Below are 26,414 nucleotides of genomic sequence, written 5' to 3'. Positions count from 1 at the left end.
TATTTAAAAAATGACTCTGTAGACAAAAATTGCCCTTTCCTGCAGTGGCTGGATGAGTTGGGTAAGGCTGAATTTAGCAAGCATCCCTAAATAGGGCATCATGCAATGCATCATGGGAATGGAGATGTCAAGAATTAGAATGAAGCCGTCCCGCTTCGCAGAGAGGAAAGTTCTGTTGTGAGATTATAAGGCCACTGCAGGTCGACACTCAGAATATGATCGGCCCTGCTGCTGATGTCAAAGACACACATCACCAGGACATACCATGTGCGGAAGCTTCTTCACGTGGCTGGTCACTGAGGGTCTACGTTTCCACGGCTTCCTGAGCCTGAGCCGGTCTGTAGCCGTAGAGTGTATTAATACACACGCTTGTAGAGGACAAGGTCAGTGCTGTAGTGGAGTTCTAAACAGGAAGCTGGAGAGCAAGACGGGACACACTCACATTTTATGGCCGTTAAAGTGCTGCAGGAGATATTTTACAGGCCATGCAGTAAATAAGACCACCTTCATACACATACAGTCATCCCCTCAATGCAGTAGATCAGTCACATTGTGTGTCTATATATATATATATATATATATATATATATATATATATATATATATATATATATATATATATATAAAATTTATTTATTTATTTATTTTTTTGACTAGGGTCAACTTTGAGTTGAATAACAATTATATTATCAAAGGGCACAACTGTGCACAGCTTTTAAAAAAAAACAAAAAACAAAACTTCAGAACAGCACCCTCCTGTGGCAACGAGTGGTAATGCTGCATATCACTGTTCAGGATGCAATTTATAATTTCTTCTTTAAACGTGCAGGTCGTAATTTCATACATCTTAAACGGGTAAACCCAGGCTGCCACATCCCTCCATCTGCTGCTTTGGATGCAGGAAAAGCTCTCACGTCAGACCCACAGGAGAAGCTGAGCCTCCTACACCAACACTGAACTGGCTACATGGACCCTATATATAACGTGACAGAGCAGGGACTTTAAAAGTTTATGAGCTGGCCTGCACAAGGACGATGGTCTTTCCAAGGTTTCTTCCTTAATCCGTGCGGGAGTTTTTCCTTGCCGCCCATGCCCCTGGCTTGCTCATTAGAGACACAGACGGTTGGAAAGCCGCTTTGTGACGTCAATGTGAGCTTTATTATACACATCGGTTATCCGTTCTGAATTCATCAGCATAGAATACAGAAATAAAATCTATCACAAATTGTCACAGTGTTAAAGTAAACAATACAAGAGCCCGAAAGGGTTAAAATCCTCACAGAACCAGACAAATGTAGCATCTCCTTCATTTTGTCCAACAGTAGTATATGACAGCATAGACATATTTTAAACACAGAGAACTAAACATAGAGAGCAACACTGATCATCAAAGAAAAGGCTAAAAAAATAAAAACATAAAACAGACAGTAAAAAAACAGGACCATGACATACAACTACCTAAGAACCAAAACTGAACAGAATTCAGGAATTCACAGTGATTCCAGTGATATGTTTGTAAGGAAAACTATGTCATCCCTGTTTAATCACAGGTACATGTATGCATCGGGGGGGGACCTTTAAACCATCACAATCAGTCTGAAGATTATTACAAGACCATGGAAACGCTGTTTGACTTCACCATGGAAATGCGTTTTGTTTCTGAGCAAATATGCACACAATGCCCTCGACTGGTTTGAAACATAATTGTCTTTGGTGACCTCATTCACACCTACTCTTAGTAACGTATATATGCGCCTGTCTGAGTGTGTTCAAACACTAGGCTGCTACATTTATGAGGAAACCCTGTTAAGATATTTTTTGATCACTTGTCATTCATTACAGTGTCATTCGTGTAGTGTAACAGGATGGACGGCAATGGGATGAGCTGCCACAGTTCCACCAATGTCACGTGACTGATGCTCCGAGAGTCTTTGCTCAGAGAGTCTTTGCTCAGAGAGTCTTTGCAGCACGTCTACAGCATGCAGGGTCCCGTGGACGCCACGGTACGGCGGAGCTTCAGGAAACGTAATCGTACTGCACAGGTAGCTCATCACCATGCCGCCCAAAACCCGTGATGAAGGACATGCAGACTGGGCGGCTCGGTTACGGAGTTTGACGTGGTGATGAATGGCTGAAGCGCGTATGCAGTTCGGAGTTCGCTGCTCAGTCTTCGCCATGGTTACGGACGGAGATGCTGTCAGAGGCTCCGAGAGTAATGATGCCATTAGGCGGACAGAAATATGGAGGAGTGTGGTGAGCGAGCTGGCCGAGGCCATTGCGTTACACTCACACACACGCGCACACTCACACATTCACATACACACTCACTCACACACACAAATGGCATTAGTCCAGACCGATAAGATACATGCACAGTAGACTTTGGCTATATTTGAAAAATTATATGAATATATTTTCAAAAGGGTGTAAGGGAAGGTTCCACACATGCACTTAAAATCCCTAAAGAACTGAGTTTATACTCCAAAATAAAGTAAAAAGATATCTCTCTCTCTCTCTCTCTGTCTCTCACTCTCACACACACACAGAAGCATACATGGTTCTATGTAACCCCCCCCGGCTACACAATCACAGCTGAGGACACAAAACTCTCCCCCCTGGTGACAGAGGTGGCCATGTTGCCGTGTGCACTGCCAGTCAGTTCTCGGCCCAACTCCAGGTGGTCAGAATACGGGGGCAGGGGCTCCTCCAGCTCCCAGCCACAGGGGGCGCTGTAGTCGACGGTCCGAGGGTCATCCACATTCTCCTCACCGTGGTAGGAGTCGAGATCCTGTCACAGCCGTAGACAGCAACCATATTAGAGGGAGCGTGCTACGTGTTCGATGAGGAATGGAAATCTGATCTTTACAGGAATAAATTGTAAAGGAACAAACTGATTTTGTGGAATGACGGTGTGTTTTCAGTGTGTGTATATATGTGTGTAAGAGAAAAAGAAAAAGAAAGAGGGAGAAAGGGAGAGAGAGGGTCCTTTTACCGTTATGGGTTCTGTTTTGTTTTGAGTCTCATAATACACAAGTGGGTGCTCAGGTGTGAAGTCTTGATTGATGCCCGACTGCAAGTTCTAACATCACACACACACACACACACACATTGCTGAACCTGTTAATTTTTTTTACATGATTACGAAAAAACAGCATTACAGCAGCAGAGATAAATTACTCAGTAGTGAGATATTTTTAGTATGTGTCTACGCGTATTAATACACTGCATTAAAGTGTAATGAATCACGTCTGCAGAAAACCCAGCAGCAAAGGACCAGCATGTTCACTCGGCACAGCTCACACCTCACAGCTCACTCCACAAAGCGCACACAACACAGTTCACGCCACACAGCTCACACAACACAGTTCACTCCGCACAGCTCATCCAAGAGGAATAAAGAGAGAAAAGATGTGTGTCTGTCTTACTCTGTCTGCAGTCATGGAGGACTTCACAGGAGGAGGAGGCTTGTAAGTGGGTGGACCACTATAACACACACACACACACACACACACACACACACACACACACACACACACACACAGATGACAAGTGTGAGTGTTTCATTTGTCAAAGGGATGTTGATGAAGTAGCTGTCAGAAAGGTGGGCCATGGGTTATGGTTAGGGTTACCCTAACCCTAACCCACCGGGGCCCAGGATGACAAACTGGAGACCCCAACCACACCGGGCTAACACACAGGAACAGCAGAGACCAGGCAGAACAAAGGAGAGAGGAGAGAGAGAGAGAGAGAATGAGGGGCAGGGATAGAGACTGAGGGGGGGGGGGGGGTTCAACTGACTCTGCTTTCTTCCTGAGCTGTTTGCGGACCAGGACCACGACGGTTCCGATCAGGACCAGGAAAAGGAGGATTCCGATGATGGCGGCAATCGCAGCGACTGTAGCTGGGCCTCTCTCAGGCATCCGTGTTTCTGAAATGAATGAGAGAGGGAAAAACTAAATACTAAAATATTATTTATTCCTGCATCTGTCCGAAAATATGCGCACACAGCGACAGAATTGTTACTCCCTTCTTCCGAGCTGTTGGACCTGTTTCCAAAAACTTCTGTTTCTGTTTCCATTTAAAGATGCATTCTGTTTCTGTGATCCCTATATAAATATCAAGCGAATGTTTCCTCAGATAAGTCTCTGCATTTAGTCCTGTCTTTCCTAAATACTAAACCTTTTTATTAAGTACTCTACTGAAATCGCTTTTATCGTCCACAAGGTGGCAGTATAACAACGTGTACAGTTAGTCCAGCCAACTGCACCGTGTAGGACCTGCGCAAAGTCATTCCCTTCAGTTCGTTTCTCCTGAAGGGTGATGGCCCCTGGAAAACGCCTTACACTATATTCCTCAGGTAAAAAAACAAAAACAAAAAACAAAACAATCAAAATGGCTTGAGAGCTGAGTGCTCTAACAACACTAGAGGGTGAAGCTGAGGTCACGGGGTTTGTCTCTTCGTAAGGGACCGCAGTGGGGAGATTATGCAGCGTGGATCCGCATTCTGATTGCTCCGGGAAACCTGTGCTCTTACAAGTCTCCGCCCCCCGCACGCGCCTCCCCGTCGCTCCACGTAGCAGCGTCTTCGTTTTCTGATTATTTTCCAGCACAAGTTCATTATTGCATCAGATTTGTTGCCATGGACATGTGTGCCACTTCACTGATATGAGGGGGAAAGAGAGAGAGAGAGAGAGAGAGAGAGAGAGAGAGAGAGAGAGAGAGAGAGAGAGAGAGAGAGAGAGAACGGGAGAACGAGAACGAGACTTGTGACAGATACTTGGCCAACCAGAAAGACCTGCTTGCAAAGACAAAAGGTGTCATGCAACAGGAAAACACAGGAAGTGAAGGAAAGGAGAGAGAGAAGCCGCAGGTGGAGAGTGTAAACTCTACGCTTCTCAGAGATCAGACTGAACTGAGAGAAGATGGGCTTGAACTCCCTGGGCCTTAAGCAGACAGTAGCTCATGTACACACACACACACACAAACGGTCAGCAGTTGCGTCTCACCGAACACCAAATTCCGTCCATCAAAGATCCAAAAAGAAGCACGGATCCTGACTCGGTCTGTCAGTAACACAGCAGCAGGTCTCCACCAGTAGCCCCATCTCCCCCACCCGCCTCTCCAGTGAGGGAATGCAGGAGGGGGCTGGAGCACACCCCCACACCACCATACACACCTGAGCATAACAAACAGCTCAGCAAGCTCACACACACACACACACACACACACACACACACACAATGGTAAAGAGACTGTGTGTGTGTGTGTGTGTGTGTGTCTGTCAGTATGTTTGTGAGAGAGAAAGACAGGGGGATGAGGTATTTGGAGAAAGTGAAGGTCACTGCAGACAAAGACAAAATGCAGAAGGGAGTGTGTGTGTGTGTGTGTGTGTGTGTGTGTGTGTGTGTGTGTGTGTGTGTGTGTGTGTGTAAAAAAAATGAGCCTGTGAGTGAACGGTAGAGACAAAATAAACTACATTCTGAAAAAAAAAAATCCAGTTCATCATAAACATGTCATCTCCAGACTCCAGCTCCCACTGTTTGAGTAAGTGTGTGTGTGTGTGTGTGTGTGTGCGCGCACGTCTGTGAATAATGGCATGCACACAACCAGTGGTGTAGTACCAATGACCCCAATAAAAGTGCAAAGCAATAAAACAAGTGACTGTCAATTCAAATTCAAACCATCTAATACAGTAACACAACAGAAAACCACACAAGCACTTCATTAGAGAGTGATCTGGTACACCGCCACTAGCAGCCAGTGGCATACAGGTAAAACACACACACCTTTGTGCCAGTGCTTGTGTGTGTGTGCGCGCGCGCGCGCGCGTGCGTGTGTGCGCCTCCCTGGCCTTTGCCCTTGTCTAGAAGATGGAGAAAAAGGAGACTCTCTCCCTCTCGCCGCGGTGAGGGGAGAACCGGCGCACTCCCTGAACAGCGAGACGACAGCTCAGAGGTCCAGTTAGCATCTCCCTCCATTACTGCCAGGATATGCAACACGCCCAGAACAAGCCAGACGTGCGCAGGTGTGGGGAATTCTCTGGGATTAGTCTGGGATTTGTTTGACGGAAGAACAGTTTAAGTAGAAACTTTGGCCAAGTCAGGAATAGCAGCATCAGGGAAAATCATGGACGTGACTCCTGAGCGATGAGTATTCCAGCGCGGAGGCAAGAGAGCGGAGCGAGGGGCCGACTTTCCTGAAGTTCCGCTTCGGTACTACCCGTGACAGCGGCACCAATTGCAACTCCACCGGACAATTTTTACAAGGTCGGAAACCTCCAGGTGTCGCAGGGACCATGTGAACATTCACAGAGGCTTTTGCAACCTCCTGCTGGTTTTTCCTTGAGGACTGAGCGTTCCTTGAGTTGACACCTTTGTTAAAGTATTTTTAATCTCAGATTATGTTAAAATAAGAAATCATATCTGTTTAATACACATTTAAAAAGAAGCTCTTTTTTTTCCCTGGCTGGAGCAGTGAGGAGAGACAGTGAGGATAAAGCAGAGGAAACAGGCAATGGAGTGGAACTGGTGCAGAGTAGGAGCTCAGTCGGAGTGGAGTGGGAGCGGAGTCTGACTGGAGACGGATCAGAGTAATCTGAGAACGCTTTGAGCGAGGGGTGGAATTCTCTGCCGCTTTACTCATTTATATACATTTCTACTAACAGTATTCAGAAACCCCACAAACATCTAATATCTCACAGGCATCACGTCAAGACATCAAATATTACGAGTCCTTTCTTCTGGCAAAGTACCAACTTTGAGTGTGTGTGTGTGTGTGTGTGTGTGTGTGTGTGTGTGTGTGTGTGTGTGTGTGTGTGTGTGTGTGTGTTGGGCACTTCTACAACCACAAACTCAGAAACAGGACAATTAGCTTTTTGGCAAGAAGAACCCAAATTCTAGTAGCTTAGCACCAAGACCTCCTCCAAGACAGGAGTCATATAAGCACAGGGATAAGGAGACCCTGCCCATCTGACATGTTCATTAGTATAAACACAGCCTTCTCTCTTTGTCCTTCCAAGTATCACCAGTTTACTGTCATCCAGTTCCCATTTAGTGAGGTTTACATTCTAAATATTATATGGCATTACAGTTTCACTTCCCCGATCACTCTTCTTGACAATAGCGTTGGTTGTGTGTGTGTGTGTGTGTGGCCGCTGCACCCTCATTCATCATACGCACAAAGCACTAATCTGAGTTGAGGTCTAGACATTGGAACCGTCTGAGGATTAAACTGGTGTCGCTGACACTGAGTCTCTTTGTGTGTCTCCGTGTGTGTGTCTCTGGAGGGAAGCAGTGTGGTTTCTGCCAGCATGCATTCCATCCTCTACAAGGTCACTGCTACCCTGCCCCCCCACCTAATTCAGCTTCACAGAGCAACCATCAGCTTCTCTGTTCTCACAGCCATCCTATCATTCAGTGAGATCATATATCACCTGAGGACACCATCACACACAAACATACACACAAATACACACCCCTCCTGAACGCCGATCGCTCACACACTTCCAAAAGACGCACACACAATTGAATCGACACACATTATGAGTTCTGAGATGATTGGAGAAAAGGGTTCATTAAGAGTGTGTGTGTGTGTGTGTGCACGTGCACTTAACTACTGTGCCCAAGGTCACACACTGCATTAACCCTGTTGGCCTCTAAACTCAGTTTCCAATTCTCGCACAGACACAAGAACACGCCAGTTCTACTCGAGCATCCTCATTAAAAGACGTTCATGGATTAGCGTTTAGCAGTTCTCCCAGGTGGCTGACACGCAGAGCCCATACACTCCTGAAACCACAGCATCCCTGTAACTGGACAATTACTCCAGACACACTGCACCATGCAGCTACAGTGGCCCATGTCAGGGTGTGTGTGTGTGCTTGCTGCTGTGTAAGTTTGTTTACCTGTTAACTGGGAATCACTCAGCTTCATTAGAAGGCATTCATGCATTACAGAGCACTTATTGCTGTCTGTTTCCTGCTGTTGTGCCGGAGTGCTCCTTGCCCTCCTGTACACGTGTCCTTGCTAGTGCATGCCAGCGCGGCCCAAATATTCCAAACATCTGCACCTCTTCCGCATTCCGCATGAAGGGAGGGCCAGTCCACGAGTCTTGGAATATCTCCAACAGGGCTCCGCGCGGATGCTGCTCCCGTTCCGTCTCCCCCTGACCAGCAGGCCCATCCGGAAGTTCCCAGTTTCTTCACTTACGCCGACACGCGCACACACACACACTCATCCACGCACGCCGGCTGGGAACAACCAGCTCGGTTTTGGAGTTGTGTGCTGCGGTGACAGAACAGGCAGGAGTGTCTGTGGTTCTGGTCTGGACCACAAGCCATTCCCTACCATTATGGACTACAGCTATAACCAGTGCCAGGGGAGAGAGGGGGGCTGTGTGCAATGGGGTTTTCTAGACGACTCTTGCTGTGATTAATATCATCCAGTAGGCTGATATTCTCTGGTGTCCTTTCTGTCGCTTGCTCATCTTCAGTCCACTTTGCCCTTCTTTCTCTCTGTCGAATTCATTTCACTTCCAGATATCCTGATAACCATGACTATCAAGTGCAATATTAACAAGAGTATTATACAAGTTTTTTTTTTTAATCTGGGGGGAGAAAGTAAGAAAAAAAAAAAGACCTCAATTTTCCCCCGATTCCATTCCCACTCTTTCCTTCCCTTTAAATTTATTCTCTAATTCACGGAGCCGTTGTGGAGGGGCAGGTATTGTAGTGGTCACAGGGTGAGAGTTGGAGCAGGTGTGTTCTGCCTGCACGAGTAACTGTACGTGTGTGTGTGTGTGTGTGTGTGTGTTTCCATAAGTATGGATAACTAAGTCAGTGCGTGGATGGGTGCAACCTGCAGGGATATTTCATGGGCGGGCTACGATAGTCACAGCTAGTCTGCATATACGCCATATCTAGTGTTGGAGGAGGCCTAAGCTGGTTACAGGCTCACACAAGACCCGCGGCCCTCTCAGGTACTTTAACCCACCACATTCACCTAAACACGTTTACTTTTGCCCCCGACGGAGAGACTGTCGCGAAGAGCAAAACCGTTTCTCACGGCCTTCGTAAAATTAACGGGGCAGTAACGGTAAATAAAGGTGCCACGCAAAGGGCTCCGGCATTCAATAAGCCAACACGCTAACAGGTGCGCCGTACCGCCACACTCCGCGCTGCGAGAAGCCGATATGAACACATCACCGACTAGTCGAGGCCCCCCGCCAGCGCTTCTGCAGACACGGCCATCTTCCCGCAGAGCGCGAGCGGTCTCCGGGGAGGCGGCAGAGCGCGAGCGAACGGAAGACGGTCGATATATCTCGCGCCGAGGGACCGAAAAACCGTCGCCCGCCCTAAAGGAAAGACGCGTTAACAAGTCACGCACAAAACCGGTGGCGATTTATTACCGTTTGGTCGGAATTATAACGGGGTTTCTTTGGTAAATGTAAGCAGCAAAAAAAAAAGCCCACAAATACTAGTCAGCCAAGCCAACGGCCAGCCACGCGCAGCATGTTTGTGGCGCGAAGCTGGCGAACACGTACCGCAGACTTTCTGTCGCGCCCTCCTGAGGTGACTCACGGGGCTAATGGCGCTTTTAAAAGGAGCGGAGCTCCTCTATGAAAAACGCATTACTGGGTTTCAGACTCTCGTCGTCTGTTGGGGGGGAAAAAAAAGTGGGGGGGCGGTGTAAAAGTGAACGGAGCGCTCACAGAGACGCGTTCCGCCTCAGCTCCCGTCCAGGCCGGCGTAGGCACTCTCGACACAACGCCGACGTGCCGAGGAGATTTAAACAAGATTTACTCAAGGTGAAAACTGCACCAGGGTGTGGTTAGATCGTACCAAACGCGCTGTGAGCGGGGATCGATTCCTGAGCATATTTTCACCACGCTGAAAACATCCCGTTTCACTCCTCAGGTAATAGTGGCACGCATTGCTGATCTGGTATAAAACTGAGGCAGGTGGTTGTTTAATTTGGGACAAGGAACAAGCGTTCCCACACACTTTAAGAGAAGGCCACTTCGCTCCTTCCAGTGGGTATTTATCTTAGTTTCCATACTTAAATACCTGAGGCTTGGATCATAAAGCTGTCCCACATACCACCAAACCCTTCATGATTAAACTCATATGATAAAAGAACCTTAATAAAACACAGAACTCCAATCAAGGTGGCAGGGTAATTCAACCAAGTACTATACAGTCAACAAACGATTAATGCTCTCAACCCCAGGAAAACCGAGCTTCTCTAAATCCCAGGTACTCCCAAACCTTACCATGACCTCAGTTTCCTTCGAGAACTCCCTGGTATCACCATCCGAAGCTGCCTGGAGTCTGGGCAGAACTTTGGACAACCAGTTGTCACTCTCAACTCATGTTTCAAGTCTAATCTGGTATTGCAGATTTTTCTTTTGTAACATGAAGGATTTGGCCCTTTCTCTCACAAGAATCTTGTGCAGTCTCTTGTGATCTCAAAGTTAGACTACTGCAACTTGCTACTTGCTGGTCTTCCTCCAAGAGCCATTAGACCTCTACAACTTGTCCAGAATGCAGCAGCATGACTGGTCTTCAATCTTCCGAAGTTCACGTTATTCCGCTGCTGTGCTTCCTTCATTGGCTTCCGGTAGCTGCATATATCAGATTTAAAACCTTGATACTTGCCTGCAAAGCCAAAAATGGACTAGCCCCTTCATACATGAGGTCAATGGTCAAAGCCCAATCCGTACCTCGAGTACTTCGAACTTCAAGTACAGCTCGGCTTGAAATACCTTGCTTCAGGTTTCATGGAAGATAAGCATCAAGACCATTTTCTGTTCTGGCACAAGATGGTGGAATGAACGCCCACTTGCTGACAGCAGAGTCCCTTGCAGTCTTCAAATGTAAACTGAAGACCCATCTATTCGTGGAATATTTAAATGACAACTGACCCTGCTCCTATGTTGACTGACTAAACTAGTACTTATTGTAGGGTATTGTTTATTACACTGATGTTGTCTAACAAACTCTAGTACTCATTGTTTATTACACTTATAGTTGTTTAAGAGACCTTGTGTATTTTGTACTTCTGGCATCAGCAGTGATCCCTGTATTTCTACAGTATTCTAGTTCATTGGTATATTGGTCTCTAACCTACTGCACTGGCTAGGATGTATTCTACGCGTAAATGACAGCACTTTTGTAAGTCACTCTGGCTAAGCCAAATGCTGTAAATGTAAATGCTCTCAAAATATAACCCAGCAAAATAAATGACAAATGATGCCATTTGGGTAGTTCATTGAAAAAAAAATTGCCTCATAAAACATTCAAAGTCCAAGTGTTCATACTCAAATTTGCTGATAGGTAGGTTTTCTGAGATTTCAGCATGAAAGACAGCTAGTTTGTAAAGGCTGGGTCCTGCCTTGCCTACATTACTCACTGGTTGGTAGGCACTAATAGTGCCTAAGCGCTCACTGAACTGTAACCAGGAGCCAGAGTTCACCCTTAAACATGTTTTGTTTGCTCTAGGGGATTCCATCTGTGTCAACAGCATGTCTGGAATAGCCAGCACTCCCGAAGTGTGCTGTAAAGCAAGTTTCTTGTTTTGCATCTCTTGGCCCCTCTAGTAGAACAGTCACAGGTGCAAAATGTACCTGCGCGCCGCGCCCTTTATGAATCTGCATGCCGTAACACTGCATGTGCCATATAAAAAACCTTTCATCTAGTGCAAGTTCCCAAATTTCAGTGTTCGTTTTACAATGTTGGTATCAATCAACTAAATTTATAACTTACACTGACCTTGGCTTGTGTTCGAAGTCTGTGGTATACATGCAGATCTGTAGTATGCGCATTGGGAATGATGGTGGACATGTAATATTAGAAATGAACTGAGTGTTTTTTCCACATGCACGTACAGTCATCTGTACAAGACCACACCCCCACTGTCTCTTCTCAGAGCTCGACCAATTCAGCTACTCACAGGCAAAAAGTGATACAAAGTGGTTCATGTTAAAAACATTTCTGCTCATGTTCTAAAGAGCATTTTAATATTTAAAGGGCCAAAAAATGTATTTGCTACAAGTGACTTACAAGTAATGCAATACAAGTAATGCAATACTTAAAATTCACGTGTGATACCTGAATAATACATTTTGAAGAAACACTCTCTCTCTCCGCCGCTGAAATAAGATCTCTGACTAGTATTCGTTTCTCTGACACCAGGAAGAAGGCTACCTGCTTTGAGCCTGGGGACTGTCTCACGCTAAAAAAGTTTCCCCCGCCCGCTTGATAAACGTCAGAGGCACGACCGGTGGCGATGTGTGCCTAGACACCGCTCAGGTGAGACATACGATATGCGGCCTCACTAGAGCTAAACCCTGACACAGTGAGAGGCTGCCTCAGACTTATCACTGGTACCGGATGAGGGCTTGTGTTTAACTAGCGGCTGTATCATGAAGATCAGAAAGGGTTCTGGCTTATATGTGCTGAAAAAACAAAAAAACAAAACTCAAGATAAAATGATTAGGTACCGAAACCAAATTGCTGTGTGCCGTATAGGCCGTAAACCTGCCATGCCAGTTTTACACAATGCCCGTCACAGTTCTGTGTTTCCTGTGACGCGGGATACAGTTCCTAAAAACAGCGGGGCTTTCAGGATACCGAAACCCAAACAAACATTAGCCATGCTGCAAGAAACAGACTGTTGGCTCAAAATTAGACAGCGAGAAGTACCCTGCAGAATTAGAAAACAGGTCTAGTTATTTGTGAAGGGATGCCAGAAATAGCCGGGAGAGCACAGTTATGAGGGCACGCGTACAAAAATACATACATGAGTATTACTGGGCTTGATCTGTGATGCAGGACGAGGTCAACTGAAACTGTGTATGTGTGTGTCTGTCTATACATGTTATACAGTATACAGTAGATACACTGTACAGTATGTAGATGTCTAAATGGCAAGCGTTCCAGGATGAGATAGGATAGTTCGCTAGACTGTAGCTCACAGGCTTCTGGGACATTGCAGGATATCTCAGTGAGGCAGGACAAACACCGACCACTTCAGATCACACAGCCACACCCCCACCTGCAGTGAGGGACACATCATGTGATGGCCTTTCATTTCAACTGGATCCTATTGTCAGTTCTTAAAATATGTCTCTCTATTACAGTTTAACTATACGCAAAAAACGAGCATATACACGCAAACCCCGAATTAATCAGGCAAACTGACAAAACATGGGCAAACATAAGTGACCTAATCATTACTTGATGTAAAAACAGGAGCACACACATCAGCATTGCACATTAACATATGTTATTTTGAATCTGCACCATATGGGGCTTAAAACATGAAGAGTGTATGTGATAGACACTGTCCCTGTCTCTGTGAGAGAGAGAGAGAGAGAGAGAGAGAGAGAGAGAGAGAGAGAGAGAGAGAGAGATGTGCATGACTCTTGAGGAAGCAGGGAGGCAAGTGGCATTGTTTCTCACGCCACTGGCCTTCCAGGCTGTTGGTCCATCCAGCCACCATTTCGCTCTCACCATCACGTGTCATCTGCCTTCACCCTTCCACCCATTTCTGCTTTCAGCCCTTTGCACTCATTTGCTTTTCTCCTCCACATTCTTTCTATGACTCAGATAAACAGGTCAAGTGTTACAGAATTATGATGTGGATTTGGCTGTGCTGGTGGTGCAGCAGGCCTTGTATTCAAGCCTCGTCTTTCTGCTGTCTGATCTGCACTTTTAACTGGCCAAGTAGAAACAGACTATACAAGAATAGAGAGCGCGCGCGTGTGTGTAACAGAGAGGCGAGGGGCCACAGCAGAGAAGCGTGTGTGCTGCTGCGCTGTCAGACAGATCATTTCAGTCCGTTCCACAGTCATTCATCCACATCCTTTCATTACTTCTCCACTTCTGCAGAAGCAAGCAAGGGGGGGGGGGGGGTAGATGGAGCAGGGGCAGAAGAGATGGAGAGGAGAGGAGTGTTTAACAAAGACGGAAGTACAGAACCCTAATCCCCCAGAGCTGCATCACTGCAGGCTCTTGTGTAGTCTCTCACTCCGTCTGTTCAATCCTCCTCCGCACCTCAGTTCAGCGTAAGCACCATTTTGATCTACAGTCATTTTCTCATATTTTTCCTAGCTGTGGTAAACTTTCATATGAAAACCTTTTAAGTCTTGTATAGTGAGAATGGTTTTTGCATCCTTTCAGCAACTCGCGGGCAGTTTTTAACTTCCTACACAAAATTTTTTCCCAGATATTTCCAGATCCGTAGCCCTGCCCACACGCTCTTCGCACTTTCCAGCCTTGACCTCCGTAACATTTCCATTTGAGATCGCTCCCTGACACGGGTCCTGACTCTGAAAGTAATCATTTCATATCTACAGTGAAATTAGAGGTCATTCACCTCTATAAAGTCCCTCTGGGAGGAGGACCTGGGGGAGACGATACCAGAGGAGGTTTGGATGAAGATTCTAGAACGTGTACACAGAACTCTGTGCAAGAAATGGCCTTTTTGACGTAAAGTGGATGTCCGCGCCTGTTACACTGCGACTCAGCTGACCGCAACCAATGACGGTACGTCCCCAGCGTGAGACGTGTCGACAAACCCCAGCAAGCCTTAGGCACATGTTCTGACTTCATCCCCACCTCCCTTGTTTGAGGTTTTTCCCTCATTACTCTCCAAAAACACGTCTTAGCCTTCAATACTGACCAACTGGGCATCAACTGTAGAGCTCTCTCCTACCCACTGGATTAGGGAATCTTTATTTACTTAGGTTGGTAAAAATAGATTTCCATTAAGTGGCTCCTCCAATAAATTAGAGGAAATATGTGGTCCATTTTTATTATTTGTTAAGAGGATAAATGTCTCACTCATTCCTAATTGAAGCAGCTTCATTTTAAACTCGAATCAGTATAATAAATATTATTCATGTTTGTACATTGCATGTTTCCGTTACCCTCGTCATACCCTTCACCCAACGTGCAGGCTTGAATTACTGCACTGAAAAGGGCCAGGTGTGTGTGTGTGTGGTGAGAGAGAGATAGAGAGAGCGTTTTTGTATTTATTTCCCTGAGAGGACGCAGTCATCTCCTCCCTTTCATATGATGTTCTGTTTTTGCAGGTGGGCGGGGGGGTGGGGGGTGGACAGTGTTCAGTCATGCCAGTTGTAATGCAGCTGCAAAGCTCTTGGCCCCTGAAGCGAGAGAGAGAGCGAGAGAGAGAGCCCAGCCCACACGGCCCTGGCCATGCTCTCCTCATCCATTTCTGTCCCTCCCTCTGTCCTCAGTATTTGGCAGAAGGCCAATTACGCATCATTGTGGTGTCCCACAATCCATCAGTCATCCTGACCGCTCGTCCTCCGTGACGAGGATCCTCTGCCCAACCCCATAGCCCAAAAAACAGAGAAATTAAAAAAAATTAGACAGGCAAGAGTTTTCCCCTTCATGCATGCCCCTCTACCCCTGCCTCTCTCTCTCTCTCTCTCACTCACACACACACACACACACACACACACACACACAGCGGTACCCCTATCTCACACACACACACTCCTGTCTTTTGACGTTTTCTGTTACATCAACCTGTGCATCACATTTGCTCCATTACACAGATGGAGCAAAAAGACCAGTGATAATTTGGACTTATGCATTCATTGCATATCAGCGTTGCTATGGTTACCTGCAAAGAGTATGCAATGACTGCTGATAGCCACTTTTTTTTTTTTTTTTTCTCAACCACCAGACACAATCAACCAGCCAATTCCATAAATTTCAGTTGGCAAACATTGCCAGCAAGCCCATTCGCCATGGTAATGACCTTGGCATCAGGTCAGTGCAAGTTAGCCTCTGGGCGTTGAATGATCATCAATGTTAGGCAATTAGTAAAGATCCCACAAGGCCGGATCATCTATTCATCTGTTATCGACAGATAATGCCTTAGCCAAGCGAGTCGCCACGGGAGATGGGAAAACACCGGGCGATCCTTGCAAGCCAGCAGGGGGTTAAACTAGTGTCCCACTGCACACGCACCTATCCATCCACTAACGCCGTGGTCCAAATCGCCTCGTCAGCTCAGCCCTGGCCAATCCGCTGGGCTCGTGAAGCAGTTGCACGTGCCACTTGCCCCCTGAACCCTCATCCCCACACACACGGCCAACCGCCCCCTCTCAGCCACGATTCTCGCCTTCCGTCATCGAGCGAAATGATGCAGGCCTTGCAGGCCTGAAATGCAGAAGGCATGTAATGAGTGTGTGCGTATGTTTGGCAAACAAATGACTTGAGGAATGCAGTGTGTTGGTAAGAGTGTATGCACACGCGCGCGGCGGCATTTTAGTCATCCACAACTCATTACACTGACGTTGCCCATTCTGTTTGTCTTCCTGTTGTGATATGACTCCACACACACAGTTGTGTAAACACACTGCAGTCCACTGGCTCGTAGCCATTACTGGACTGCTGTCCTTCAGCAACCGACAGCCTAAAGCATTAGACGTTAGCATGCAGTTATTGTTAATAATAAATTCAGCGCATGTCAAAAGGAGGAGAGAGAAGAGAGAGAGAGACAGTGTGGAAGAACAAGTGAGCCAGAGAGACCAACAGACTGTGTGTGTGTGTGAGTGTGTGTGTGAGAGAGAGAGAGAGAGAGTGGGAGAGAGAGAGTGTGGGGGGCATCTGGTCCTCACGCCAGGTTGCAATCCAAAGCAATTAGAGCGAGCAGATGGCTAAATAGCCAAGAAAAAGCCCTCCAACTCCAAACGACAGTGACATGTACAAGTGTGCCAAGAGCACAGAGACTCTGACCCCATCAACTCCAGAAGAGGGGGGGCAGAGAGAGAGAGAGAGAGAGAGGGAGGAGGACAGAATGTAGGGCAGAACTACTTCTGGAAGGAAAGTCTGTCGTATTATGCGTTACCATTCTAACAGGGTCACCTGCTAATGCATTCATACCACTGAAGAAAACGCAGTGAGCTGAACTCCTCTAGGCACCCCCCCCACACACACATACACACCCACGCACCCTACCCTCTTCAAACCTCCACCCCCACTCCTTTGCAAAGTTGAAACTTTGACCAAATTGCTTCTCTAGTTCAAAGAAAGCATCTCTTGACAGCAGCTCTCCATCATGAGCGGCGCTGGCGTGTGTTCCCTTAACTGGTCATTTCACTCCCACACCGACTGGTCCACGTTCTTCCCTGCAGCAGTCCGTTAGCCTGCAGCCCAGGTCCCAAATGGAACTAAACCAGGGAGCATTCGCGTGTCACTGACTAACAAACACACACAGTTATATGACCCTGATCCAAACTAATAGTTGTGTATGTATGCAGCTGAGTGAGTCAGTCTTAAAATGGGCCAATTGCAGGGTCCCATTCAGCTCTATCTGGGTCGGCAGATACGCAGGACGTCTATAAACACACGAGCGCGGGCAGTTCTACACACAGAATGTTTCAAAATGCTGATTCAAACATGAGAAGGTGGAAAGCAGAGGCAGCACATGCACGAGCAAGCAGGACACGCGTCCTCATCCACGTTTTTAAAGACTTTAATTACAAACTGAAAAAATTACAAAGACTAAAATGCTTTCAGACACCAGATTAACTCAAAAAAAAAAAAAAAACCTGACAGGTTAGTGATGTTGGGATCGTGGGTGTCACAGCACATCGACAGAGCATTCGAAACTGATAAATTAATTCAACAATGAGACGGTTTAAAATCAAATTTAAAATAGTTACATTTCAGTTAAAATTATGGAAAAAAAGTCCTTCATGCTTTCCATGATTGAGACACACAGACATACACCAATGAGGCATCAACTGTTCAGTCTTCTATCACATTTCTATGTATATATTTATATTATGTACAGAGAGACTGGTTTGGTTGAGACACATTAAGGCTTTTGATTTAAATTCCACAGCTTTAAAACATAAGACAGCTACAACATCAGGAATGTTCACAAACACACGCGTGTGTGAAGAGATGAGAGTCTCAGACCCCTCCAGGTCCCAGAAGCGGAGGGGAACGGCACTTCCTTAATATTCTTCAAGTGTTCCGTCCTTGGCCGCAACTTGCTGCTCGTGCCGGAAGGTCGGCGCGTTCTTGACTAACAAGTGGGGATGCTTAACCCCCCCCCCCCCCCATCCTCTCGCTTGCAGCGATAAAAAGGAGTTTAGCCTCACGCCAAAGGCAGAGCACCAGTTTGGCGGAGCTTCCGGTCAGGACGTAAAGTGGGTTGCACTAAAGCCCAAGGCGCCGTCTCTCTGCGCTGTACACAGCTACAGTGCCAGAAATGGTGTAACCTAAAAAAACTACTTTACCCAGCATGCCTTTGGCCTACACTCATTCAAGAGAGCAGAGATGTTCTTCGAAATTCAAGGGCAGCCAGTCTGACAAACGATGACTCTGTGTGTGTGTGTGTGTGTGTGTGTGTGTGTGTGTGTGTGTGTGTGTGTGTGTGTGTGTGTGTGTGTGTGAGAGAGAGAGAGATAGCCAGTTTAAATCATGCTGGGTGAGAGATACCCAGTTTAAATCATGCTCTGTGTGTGTGCATGCTTGTGTCTCTCTGTCTGAGACCCTGAGAGCATGGACGAACTGCTCCTTGCCCTCAAGTCAGACACCATTTAACACACTGACTCTGACTCTCTCTGTCTCTCTCTCACACACACACACACACACACACACACACACACACACAGCACAGTTAAGCGACCGAACAGTTGTAGCTCACTGAAATGGTTCGACTTGTGCCGTGCATGCTGGGTTTAAAGTCCCCACGGCTGACGTTCTGCTAAACCAATGCTCATCTTTCATGCCATGACAACACGTGATGACACACACACACCTCATTCAGCACACTGAACTCTCTTATGTACAATATATAGAAGTATAGACATTTATCACAGGATTTTCATGTAAGAAAAATAAATTTCAGACACCTCACACCAATATATATATATATATATATTGTATATACACAGACACACACAATCTCTCTCTCTCTCTTCCATCATCAGACTGGAGTCTCAACTAAGTGACAAATGTAAAAAGAAAAGAACAAAACAATCTATCTGTAAGGGATATTCAAAATTTGTGTGGCCATGGCAACTAATTTGGGCATGTGCATTTGGAGACATGGAGCTCAAACAGCTCCATGTGCCCAGTTCAGCTGCATGCCACAGCAGCCTTCGTCAGTATGACCTTGGTGGGTCGAGAAAGGTCACTGAGGGGCGGGTGACGTCTGCAGCGAAGGGGGCAGGTCAGCTGCACCTGCCCCGACCGGGTGACGGAGTGAATCTGCACACACTCGCGCGAACGGCCCCTTTTGGCACAAATCGCATGCAGGCGCACACGGACACGGACACCGTCCCCGTTGTCTATTATATTGTGGAATTACACGTTTGTCCAAATTTCTGAGGGCCGTAACGAGAGGGACAGCTAATGATCTAACCGATCATTAGAGTGCTCGCACTTGCAAACACGCAAAACACATTTTTGGCCTTGCTGTCCACTAGTTGTAAATTGCGTTTGTGCAAACTTGTGCAGACCCGGGTGGTAAAACTGGTGCGAACGCACCAGCTGAAGGGGATGTGTGAAGTGTGCGTCTCTTCTGCACACAAAGGATGTGGGGAAAACTCAGTTTAGGAGTCACTCAGTCATCTAAAAATAACCAGTGGCCAGAATCAGGCAGCTGGTGAGTCAGTGTTGGTGCAACCTACAGACGCAGCAATGCAGCCACGCAGAGTGAATCACTACAGATGAGCAGCATTTAGAGGAAGGAGTGCGAGAGCATGGACATTTATGGACTGATGAAAAGTCACAGGTGTGAGCCTACGAGATCTGAGGGGAAGACTGATCTGTGTAGGTTAGGGGTTAACACATCCCACACTGTTACTGTGCTTCACCTCAGTTAACAAGATTTTAGTGTAAACACTTCACAGGTGCTGTATACAGCCAACGGGTACAAGGTCATCACAGCACCCACAAAGCCCCCCCCTCCCCCCAGTCCTGCACATTGCCATCCCTGTATCCGGCCAGAACTAGTCAGAAGCCACTGGTGACAGGTGCTGCTCACATGTTTAACCTCTGCTGCCCCTGGACAGCCAGGCAGCACGGGGCGATGACACGTAATGAAATATTCACCCTCTCAGACGCACCCAAATCGACTGCTGCCGCTTCACAATCCAGCATGTCCCTCCCCGCCCCCCGAACACAGCCTGTGTATGTCAGGGTGCAAGTGTGTGTGTGTGTGTGTGTGTGTGTGTGTGTTACATATAATGCAGTGTGCACATTTAAAGTCTCCCGTTACTCTCAGAAACTCTCAGTCACCATGACAACTGTTGTGTTGCACTGTAAAAGCCAGATTGTTCCTTATCTTCAGTCTCTGTTCTCCAGCCTCTCAGTCCTGTGTCCATATTCACTGCAGTCATCCATCCATCCATCCATCCATCCAGTCGGCATTAATTCTGATTCTCTTTTATGCTTCTTTTCCCAGTTCAAATTTGATGTGTAGTACACAATGAATAATTGTAGAAGAGGAAGAAAAGGAATCCTTTGGAAACCGGTCCACTCTCCTCTTGGTCCACCTCTCCCTTCTCGCTCATCTCTCCATCCGTCTCTCTGTCCCTCTCCTCTCACACATAGACAGCAGTCCGGGAGATGACCGAGCCGTCCCTCTGCGACTCCATGTCGTCGAGGTAGCCGGCACCCAGGTCCTCGTCGTGCGGGCGGAGCTGCAAGATGGGCCCGCCTGGTCTGAAGTTGTCGTACCGCTCGTCCTCTTCCTCCAGCTCGTCGAACTTCCTGCGCTCCGCCTCGTCCAGCTCGCTGCTCAGCAAGATGTCCTGGGCCGTGGGTGTGCTCTCCACCAGGGCCACGCCCCCGGGGTGCACGCCGTGGTTGGCCGCCTTTTCGGACAGCCCCGCCTCACCCCTATAGATGGGCGTGTTGTTATTGCCATTGTTGCCTGCGCCATTCTTGCCGCCGGAGCTGTAGAGGTGGGCCGCCGAGTCGGCCTTGCTGTTGCCTCGGTAACCCTGCTGTTGCCGGCGGCTACGGCTTACCAAGACGGAGATGAGCACGCCGACCAATAAGATGGCCAGGAGGCTGCCGATGACCGCGCCCGCCACCACGCCCGCGTTGGAGGGAGGGGCAGGGGCTTCTAAAGGAGGAGAGAAAGAAACAGGGGGACAAAGGTGAGAAAGGGGGAAGGGGGAGAGAGAGAGAGAGAGAGAGAGAGAGAGAGGGAGGGGAGAGAGAGAGAGAGAGGGAGGGGAGAGAGAGAGAGGGGGGAGAGAGGGAGAGAGGGAGGGAGAGAGAGAGGGAGGGAGGGAGAGAGGGAGGGAGGGAGGGAGGGAGAGAGGGAGGGAGGGAGGGAGAGAGGGAGGGAGGGAGGGAGGGGGGGACGACTCGCAGACGCTTCATTTCAGTTTCACGCACTGCCGGTCTGCCTGACTGTGTTCGTACGTGCAGGTGTGTATGTGGTGAGTGATTTCCCCTCAGTACTGCTCGTTGTAAGGCCAGTTTGTTGCACTTCCAGCCCACCAGCATGAGAGAACAGGGGGGCAAATGAAATGACAGGCTCACGGGGGAGGGCAACAGAGTGGAGAAAGGATGAATGGATGGATGGATGGAGGCAATGACTGAGTGTGACACAGCAGACGTACTTGAAGCCACAAATATAGAACAGCACACAGCCCGTTTTCTCACTGGCCAGCAACACAGAGCGAGCGTGACTGCATACGTGCATGCGCGCGTGTGTTCAGAAAGAAAGCGTGCGAGGCCATTGCCATCTAATGCGGCTCTCACATTCAAATGCTTACAGAACTGACACTTGGACATAGAGGGGGGGAAAAAAAAGAAGCTGTGTGTGTGTGTGTGTGTGTGTGTGTGTGTGTGTGTCAGTCACTAGGGACTCAAAAGTAATGTATAAAGAATACAAATTCAAAACCATTCCACTCTTGTCTCCTTCCCCCTCTCTCTCTCTCTCCCTCGCTCTCTCCATCAAATCGGTTTTTCCACTCTCTCTGGTTTCCTGCCTGTAAGTGGGTGACACTGCCCTAAAAGCAATGCTAAAACAGGAACACACACACACCTCTCTGATCTCCTACTCCAAACACTGCCTCCCTCTTCCACTAAACACACATGCTCTTAGTCTCCTAAAGTGTGTACACACGCGCACACACAGACACGTAGAAGACTACAGGTACAGGATTGTGTCTGAGCCAATCATTGTGTTCTTGTTTACACCCCACTATGCAAGTACATACTTACTTCTTTCCCACTCGTGCACACACACACACACACACACACACACACACACACACACACACACACACACACACACACACACACCCCTCCCACTCTCCCAGTAAGACGCAGTCGCAGGAGTTAAACTGCATGTGCATCGGAGAGGAGCGATGCTTCAACGCCAAAGACACAGGAGGGGTCGGAGCTAGACGTGTGGGCGGGGCCAGACATGGGTAGGCGGGGCTAGGAGGGCTAGTTAAACACCGACTTCCAGCTTCTTCCGGATCTTAGGAGGGGGGAGGGCTGTGATGATCTGGAGTGTCACATGCTTTTCTCTTTATAACAGCAACACCAGTAAGTCGACAGATGGAGAGAGAAGGAATTAACATTTAAAGCGCAAGAGAGGGAGGAACAGAAAGTGAGGGGGAGTCCGGATGGCAACAAGGGGTTACAGCCAGGTCCCCTCTCTCCTCTCCTCTGCTTCTCCCTCTCCAGAACATGAAGGTCTGGGAGTAGCGTTGCTAGTAACTACTGCATACCTCTCTCTCTCTCTCTCTCTCGCTCGCTCGCTCGCTCGCACACACACACACAACCAAGCAGTGGCTCCATGACAAGTTAAATCTGTTCAGGATGACCAGAGTCACCATGGAGACGGTTGCCGGGGGTGATGGCAGCCGAGCGGGTCTTGACCGTGTTCGCGCCCGTTAGTGCTTTTGCACTTACCTGCCATGATGCGTCCACGCGGTAAGAGTGCCTCATATATACGCTACTGATCACCCCCCCCCCCCGTCCCGGTAAGAGTGCCTCATATATACGCTACTGATCACCCCCCTCGTCCCGGTAAGAGTGCTTCATATATACGCTACTGATCACCCCCCTCGTCCCGGTAAGAGTGCCTCATATATACGCTACTGATCACCCCCCCCGTCCCGGTAAGAGTGCCTCATATATACGCTACTGATCACCCCCCCCCCCGGTCCCGGTAAGAGTGCTTCATATATACGCTACTGATCACCCCCGTCCCCCGTCCCGGTAAGAGTGCCTCATATATACGCTACTGATCACCCCCGTCCCCCGTCCCGGTAAGAGTGCCTCATATATACGCTACTGATCACCCCCCCGTCCCGGTAAGAGTGCCTCATATATACGCTACTGATCACCCCCGTCCCCCGTCCCGGTAAGAGTGCCTCATATATACGCTACTGATCACCCCCCCCCCCCCCGGTAAGAGTGCCTCATATATACGCTACTGATCACCCCCCCCATCCCGGTAACAGTGCCTCATATATACGCTACTGATCACCCCCCCCGTCCCGGTAACAGTGCCTCATATATACGCTACTGATCACCCCCCGTCCCCCACACACACACACACACACACACAGACATGCGCGTTCGGATGGCAGAGACCGCTTGAATTGGAGTTTTGGCCTAACAGGTTGGGGCGATCAGGAAGTGGAGCTGCCCATCACGTCAGCCGAGGACTTCCAACCCCCGTGGGCTCTCAGCACTCTACACCAACCGCAGCCGCTCGCAACCCACGCCTGAACTATGGCCGCCAAACTGGGGTAGAAACCGCACAGAAGAGAACTCCAGTACTGCGTAATTCCTGCCTGCGGTGCCAGAAACACGTCTGGCTGTTCCTGCCTGCGGTGCCATCTCCGTCCATGACGCAACACCCACAGGCCAGCCGGGCCTGCACGAAGGGATGAGGACAGAGGGCGTGACCTATCCCGTCTGAGCGGCTTCGGCGATGAGAGTGAGCACAAGATTGTGTTGGAGAGAGAGAGCGAGAGAGAGAGCGAGAGAGCGAGAGAGAGAGCGAGAGAGCGAGAGAGAGAGCGAGAGAGCGAGAGAGAGAGAGCGAGAGAGAGAGAGAGAGAGAGAGAGAGAGAGAGAGACACACACACACTGGTACAATTACTGATGTGTAAGCAAAAGGAGAAGGACTGAAACAGCAGAGACAGACGGGATGTGGTGAGAGAACAAACAAGGCGAAAGTGGGTGTGTGTGAGAGAGAGACAGACGGGATTTTAAACGTCATCGGCGTTCCTCGTTCCTCTTGTCTACCCCCCCCCCCCCCGCCCCGTCTCTCTCCAGCTTATCCCCTCCAGATCGCTCCATTAGAATAACGCTGGGGAGCCAGGAAGGAGGAGAGCTCTTCATCTCGGGCTCACCCCCCTCCCCCGCCCGGCCATCAGTCACACAGGGACAGACGCACTTTTATTTTGCACCACCACACGGACACACTGGAGTTAGACACAGACATAAGTGACAAAGAGCAAGGGAAGATGACAGAGAGAGAGAGAGAGAGAGAGAGAGAGAGAGAGAGAGAGAGAGAGAGAGAACCCTCTAAATATGCCAGCTGCCAGTGAGATGCACATATTCTCTATGGTTAAGTGCAGAAGTTCTTGGTGAGCAGCAATCTGCTCCAGAACATCAGGCCCTGGAGGGACAGGAGAAAGAACGACCCCACCCACAGCTGACCCAACGCACTGTGTGTGTGTGTGTGAGAAAGCGTGAGGCATGCTGTGGAATCACCACTCAGCTCGGAACACTGGTTCAGTTCAGCATGAGGACGTTCCCGTGGTCAGCAGGCATAAGCGTGACGCGGGACTCAGGCAGGACTCATGAGATACTGATCCCGCGGCACAGCACAGCTCAGCTGGCCGGTGAACACAGCTCCGAAAAGGTTTAAATGGGAAAGAGAAGAGCGAAGAGAAGAGTGTTAGAAGGGCGAAGACTCGACAGCTAAGAAGACTCCACAGAGCTGAGGTCAGGGGAACAGCTCGCCTGGACCCAGACAGAACAAACTGGAGCCCAGAGTCCAAAAGCGGAGGTGGATTAAGCGAGGGATGACACGTGGTGGATGGATGGTGGAGAGGAAAGCGCAAAGTGAACAAATGGCCTTACACCAGTACCCACAACCCCCTGCGAGAAGACACTGAGCGTGGCTGGAATGGACAACACTGTGTGCATGTGTGTACGTGCGCGTCCTCACTCACCTCGCACGGCTGTGGTGACCTGGTCTCTCCCCGTTCCGAGCCGGTTCCTCACCTCACAGATGAAGGTGGCATTGACCGTCTCGTCCACCTTCAGCACAGTCAGTTTATTCTCGTTCACCTGCACCGGGTCGGGCATCAGTCCGGACATCCTGCCAAAGCAGCGGGACATCACGTTAACAGCAGGACGCCATGTTACAGGTCTCACTTACACACCCAGCTGGTGAGGAACGGTCCAGGAAGCACCGTGAAGACAGAGAGGCTAATCTTAACCACCTTGTGCTTGATGCTTTCTGACACCTTCAGGTTAGCTAAGGCTACAGAAACAGGGCCTGCATGGAGCAAGCTAACAGGGCTTTTACATTTACAGCATTTAGCTGATGCGTTTATCCAAAGTGACTTACAATTATGACTGAATACAACTTGAGCAACTGAGGGTTAAGGATCTTGCACAGGGGCCCTACAGTGGAAACTTGGCAGTGGTGGGACTTGAATCAGCAACCTTCCGATTACAAGTCAAGTACCTTAACCACTGAGCTACCACTGCCCACATCATCAAAGCGCACGGACAGCCTGGCATGAAGGCGGCTCGGAGGAGGAAGAGGAGGTGGTGAGGGACGGGATGCTTACGTTCGCCAGGTCACGGTGGTGGGGATGGGGTTTCCGTCAGCCTGGCAGGTCAGGACCACGTTCGTGCGGCCCAGATACCAGTTGTTATCGTATCCCACGATCTTCACCTGCGGGGGATCTGGGAGAGCGCGAGAGATATTTACCATGTGTTGTGTGGTAACTTTGCATAGAGGTTTTATGTGAGGCATCAGCTATTAACTATCAGCATAGCCATGAAACCTGCCCTCAGTCAGAGTGCGCGCACACACACACACACACACACACACACACACACACACACACACACTGCAGTCTCCGTGAGCCTGAGCAGCCTTCATGGTTTTGCACTGGCTCAATTAGAGACCATCTATCCATTCATTCCTCCAGCTCAGCAACAACATGGAAATAAAGTGGGGGGCAGGGCTTGTGTTGTAGCTAGTGGGCGGGAAGGGGTGTGGCCGTACATTCGATCACCAGGTTCATGGGGAAAGTCTGGGGCGTGGCTAGCGTGCGGTGGGTCACCACACAGCTGATGTCCTTGCCGTTGTCGGCGAGCGTGGGCACCAGCCAGTACTCGCCGCGCACCGTCACCG

At 48.7% G+C, this 26,414-nt stretch overlaps 1 protein-coding gene across 2 annotated transcripts in view; it reads right to left on the bottom strand.

Moving 5' to 3' along the window:
- Positions 1-1,119: 1,119 nt before the first annotated feature.
- Positions 1,120-26,414, bottom strand: part of si:ch73-22o12.1 (nectin-2) — a 38,281-nt gene continuing 12,986 nt past the window's right edge. Inside the window, exons 4-10 of one of the 2 annotated variants that reach the window (XM_035530972.2) lie at positions 26,286-26,414; positions 25,843-25,960; positions 25,216-25,364; positions 3,799-3,928; positions 3,426-3,483; positions 2,993-3,079; positions 1,120-2,788 (exon numbers count right to left, since the gene is read on the bottom strand). The exon at positions 26,286-26,414 is cut by the window's right edge and continues 168 nt beyond it. In XM_035530972.2, the coding sequence (XP_035386865.1) occupies positions 2,579-2,788; positions 2,993-3,079; positions 3,426-3,483; positions 3,799-3,928; positions 25,216-25,364; positions 25,843-25,960; positions 26,286-26,414 (881 nt within the window). In that variant the 3' untranslated portion in view covers positions 1,120-2,578. Of the gene's footprint in view, positions 2,789-2,992; positions 3,080-3,425; positions 3,484-3,798; positions 3,929-17,494; positions 21,123-25,215; positions 25,365-25,842; positions 25,961-26,285 lie in introns of those variants that run through there. The other variant, XM_035530971.2, reaches the window with a different exon arrangement.

Source organism: Electrophorus electricus, chromosome 14 (genome assembly GCF_041902795.1).
Source record: "Electrophorus electricus isolate QZ-2024a chromosome 14, ASM4190279v1, whole genome shotgun sequence".
Taxonomy (NCBI): Eukaryota; Metazoa; Chordata; class Actinopteri; order Gymnotiformes; family Gymnotidae; genus Electrophorus; species Electrophorus electricus.
The sequence above is the reverse complement of the archived record's forward strand: the minus strand, read 5'-3'. Positions and strand labels throughout refer to the sequence as shown.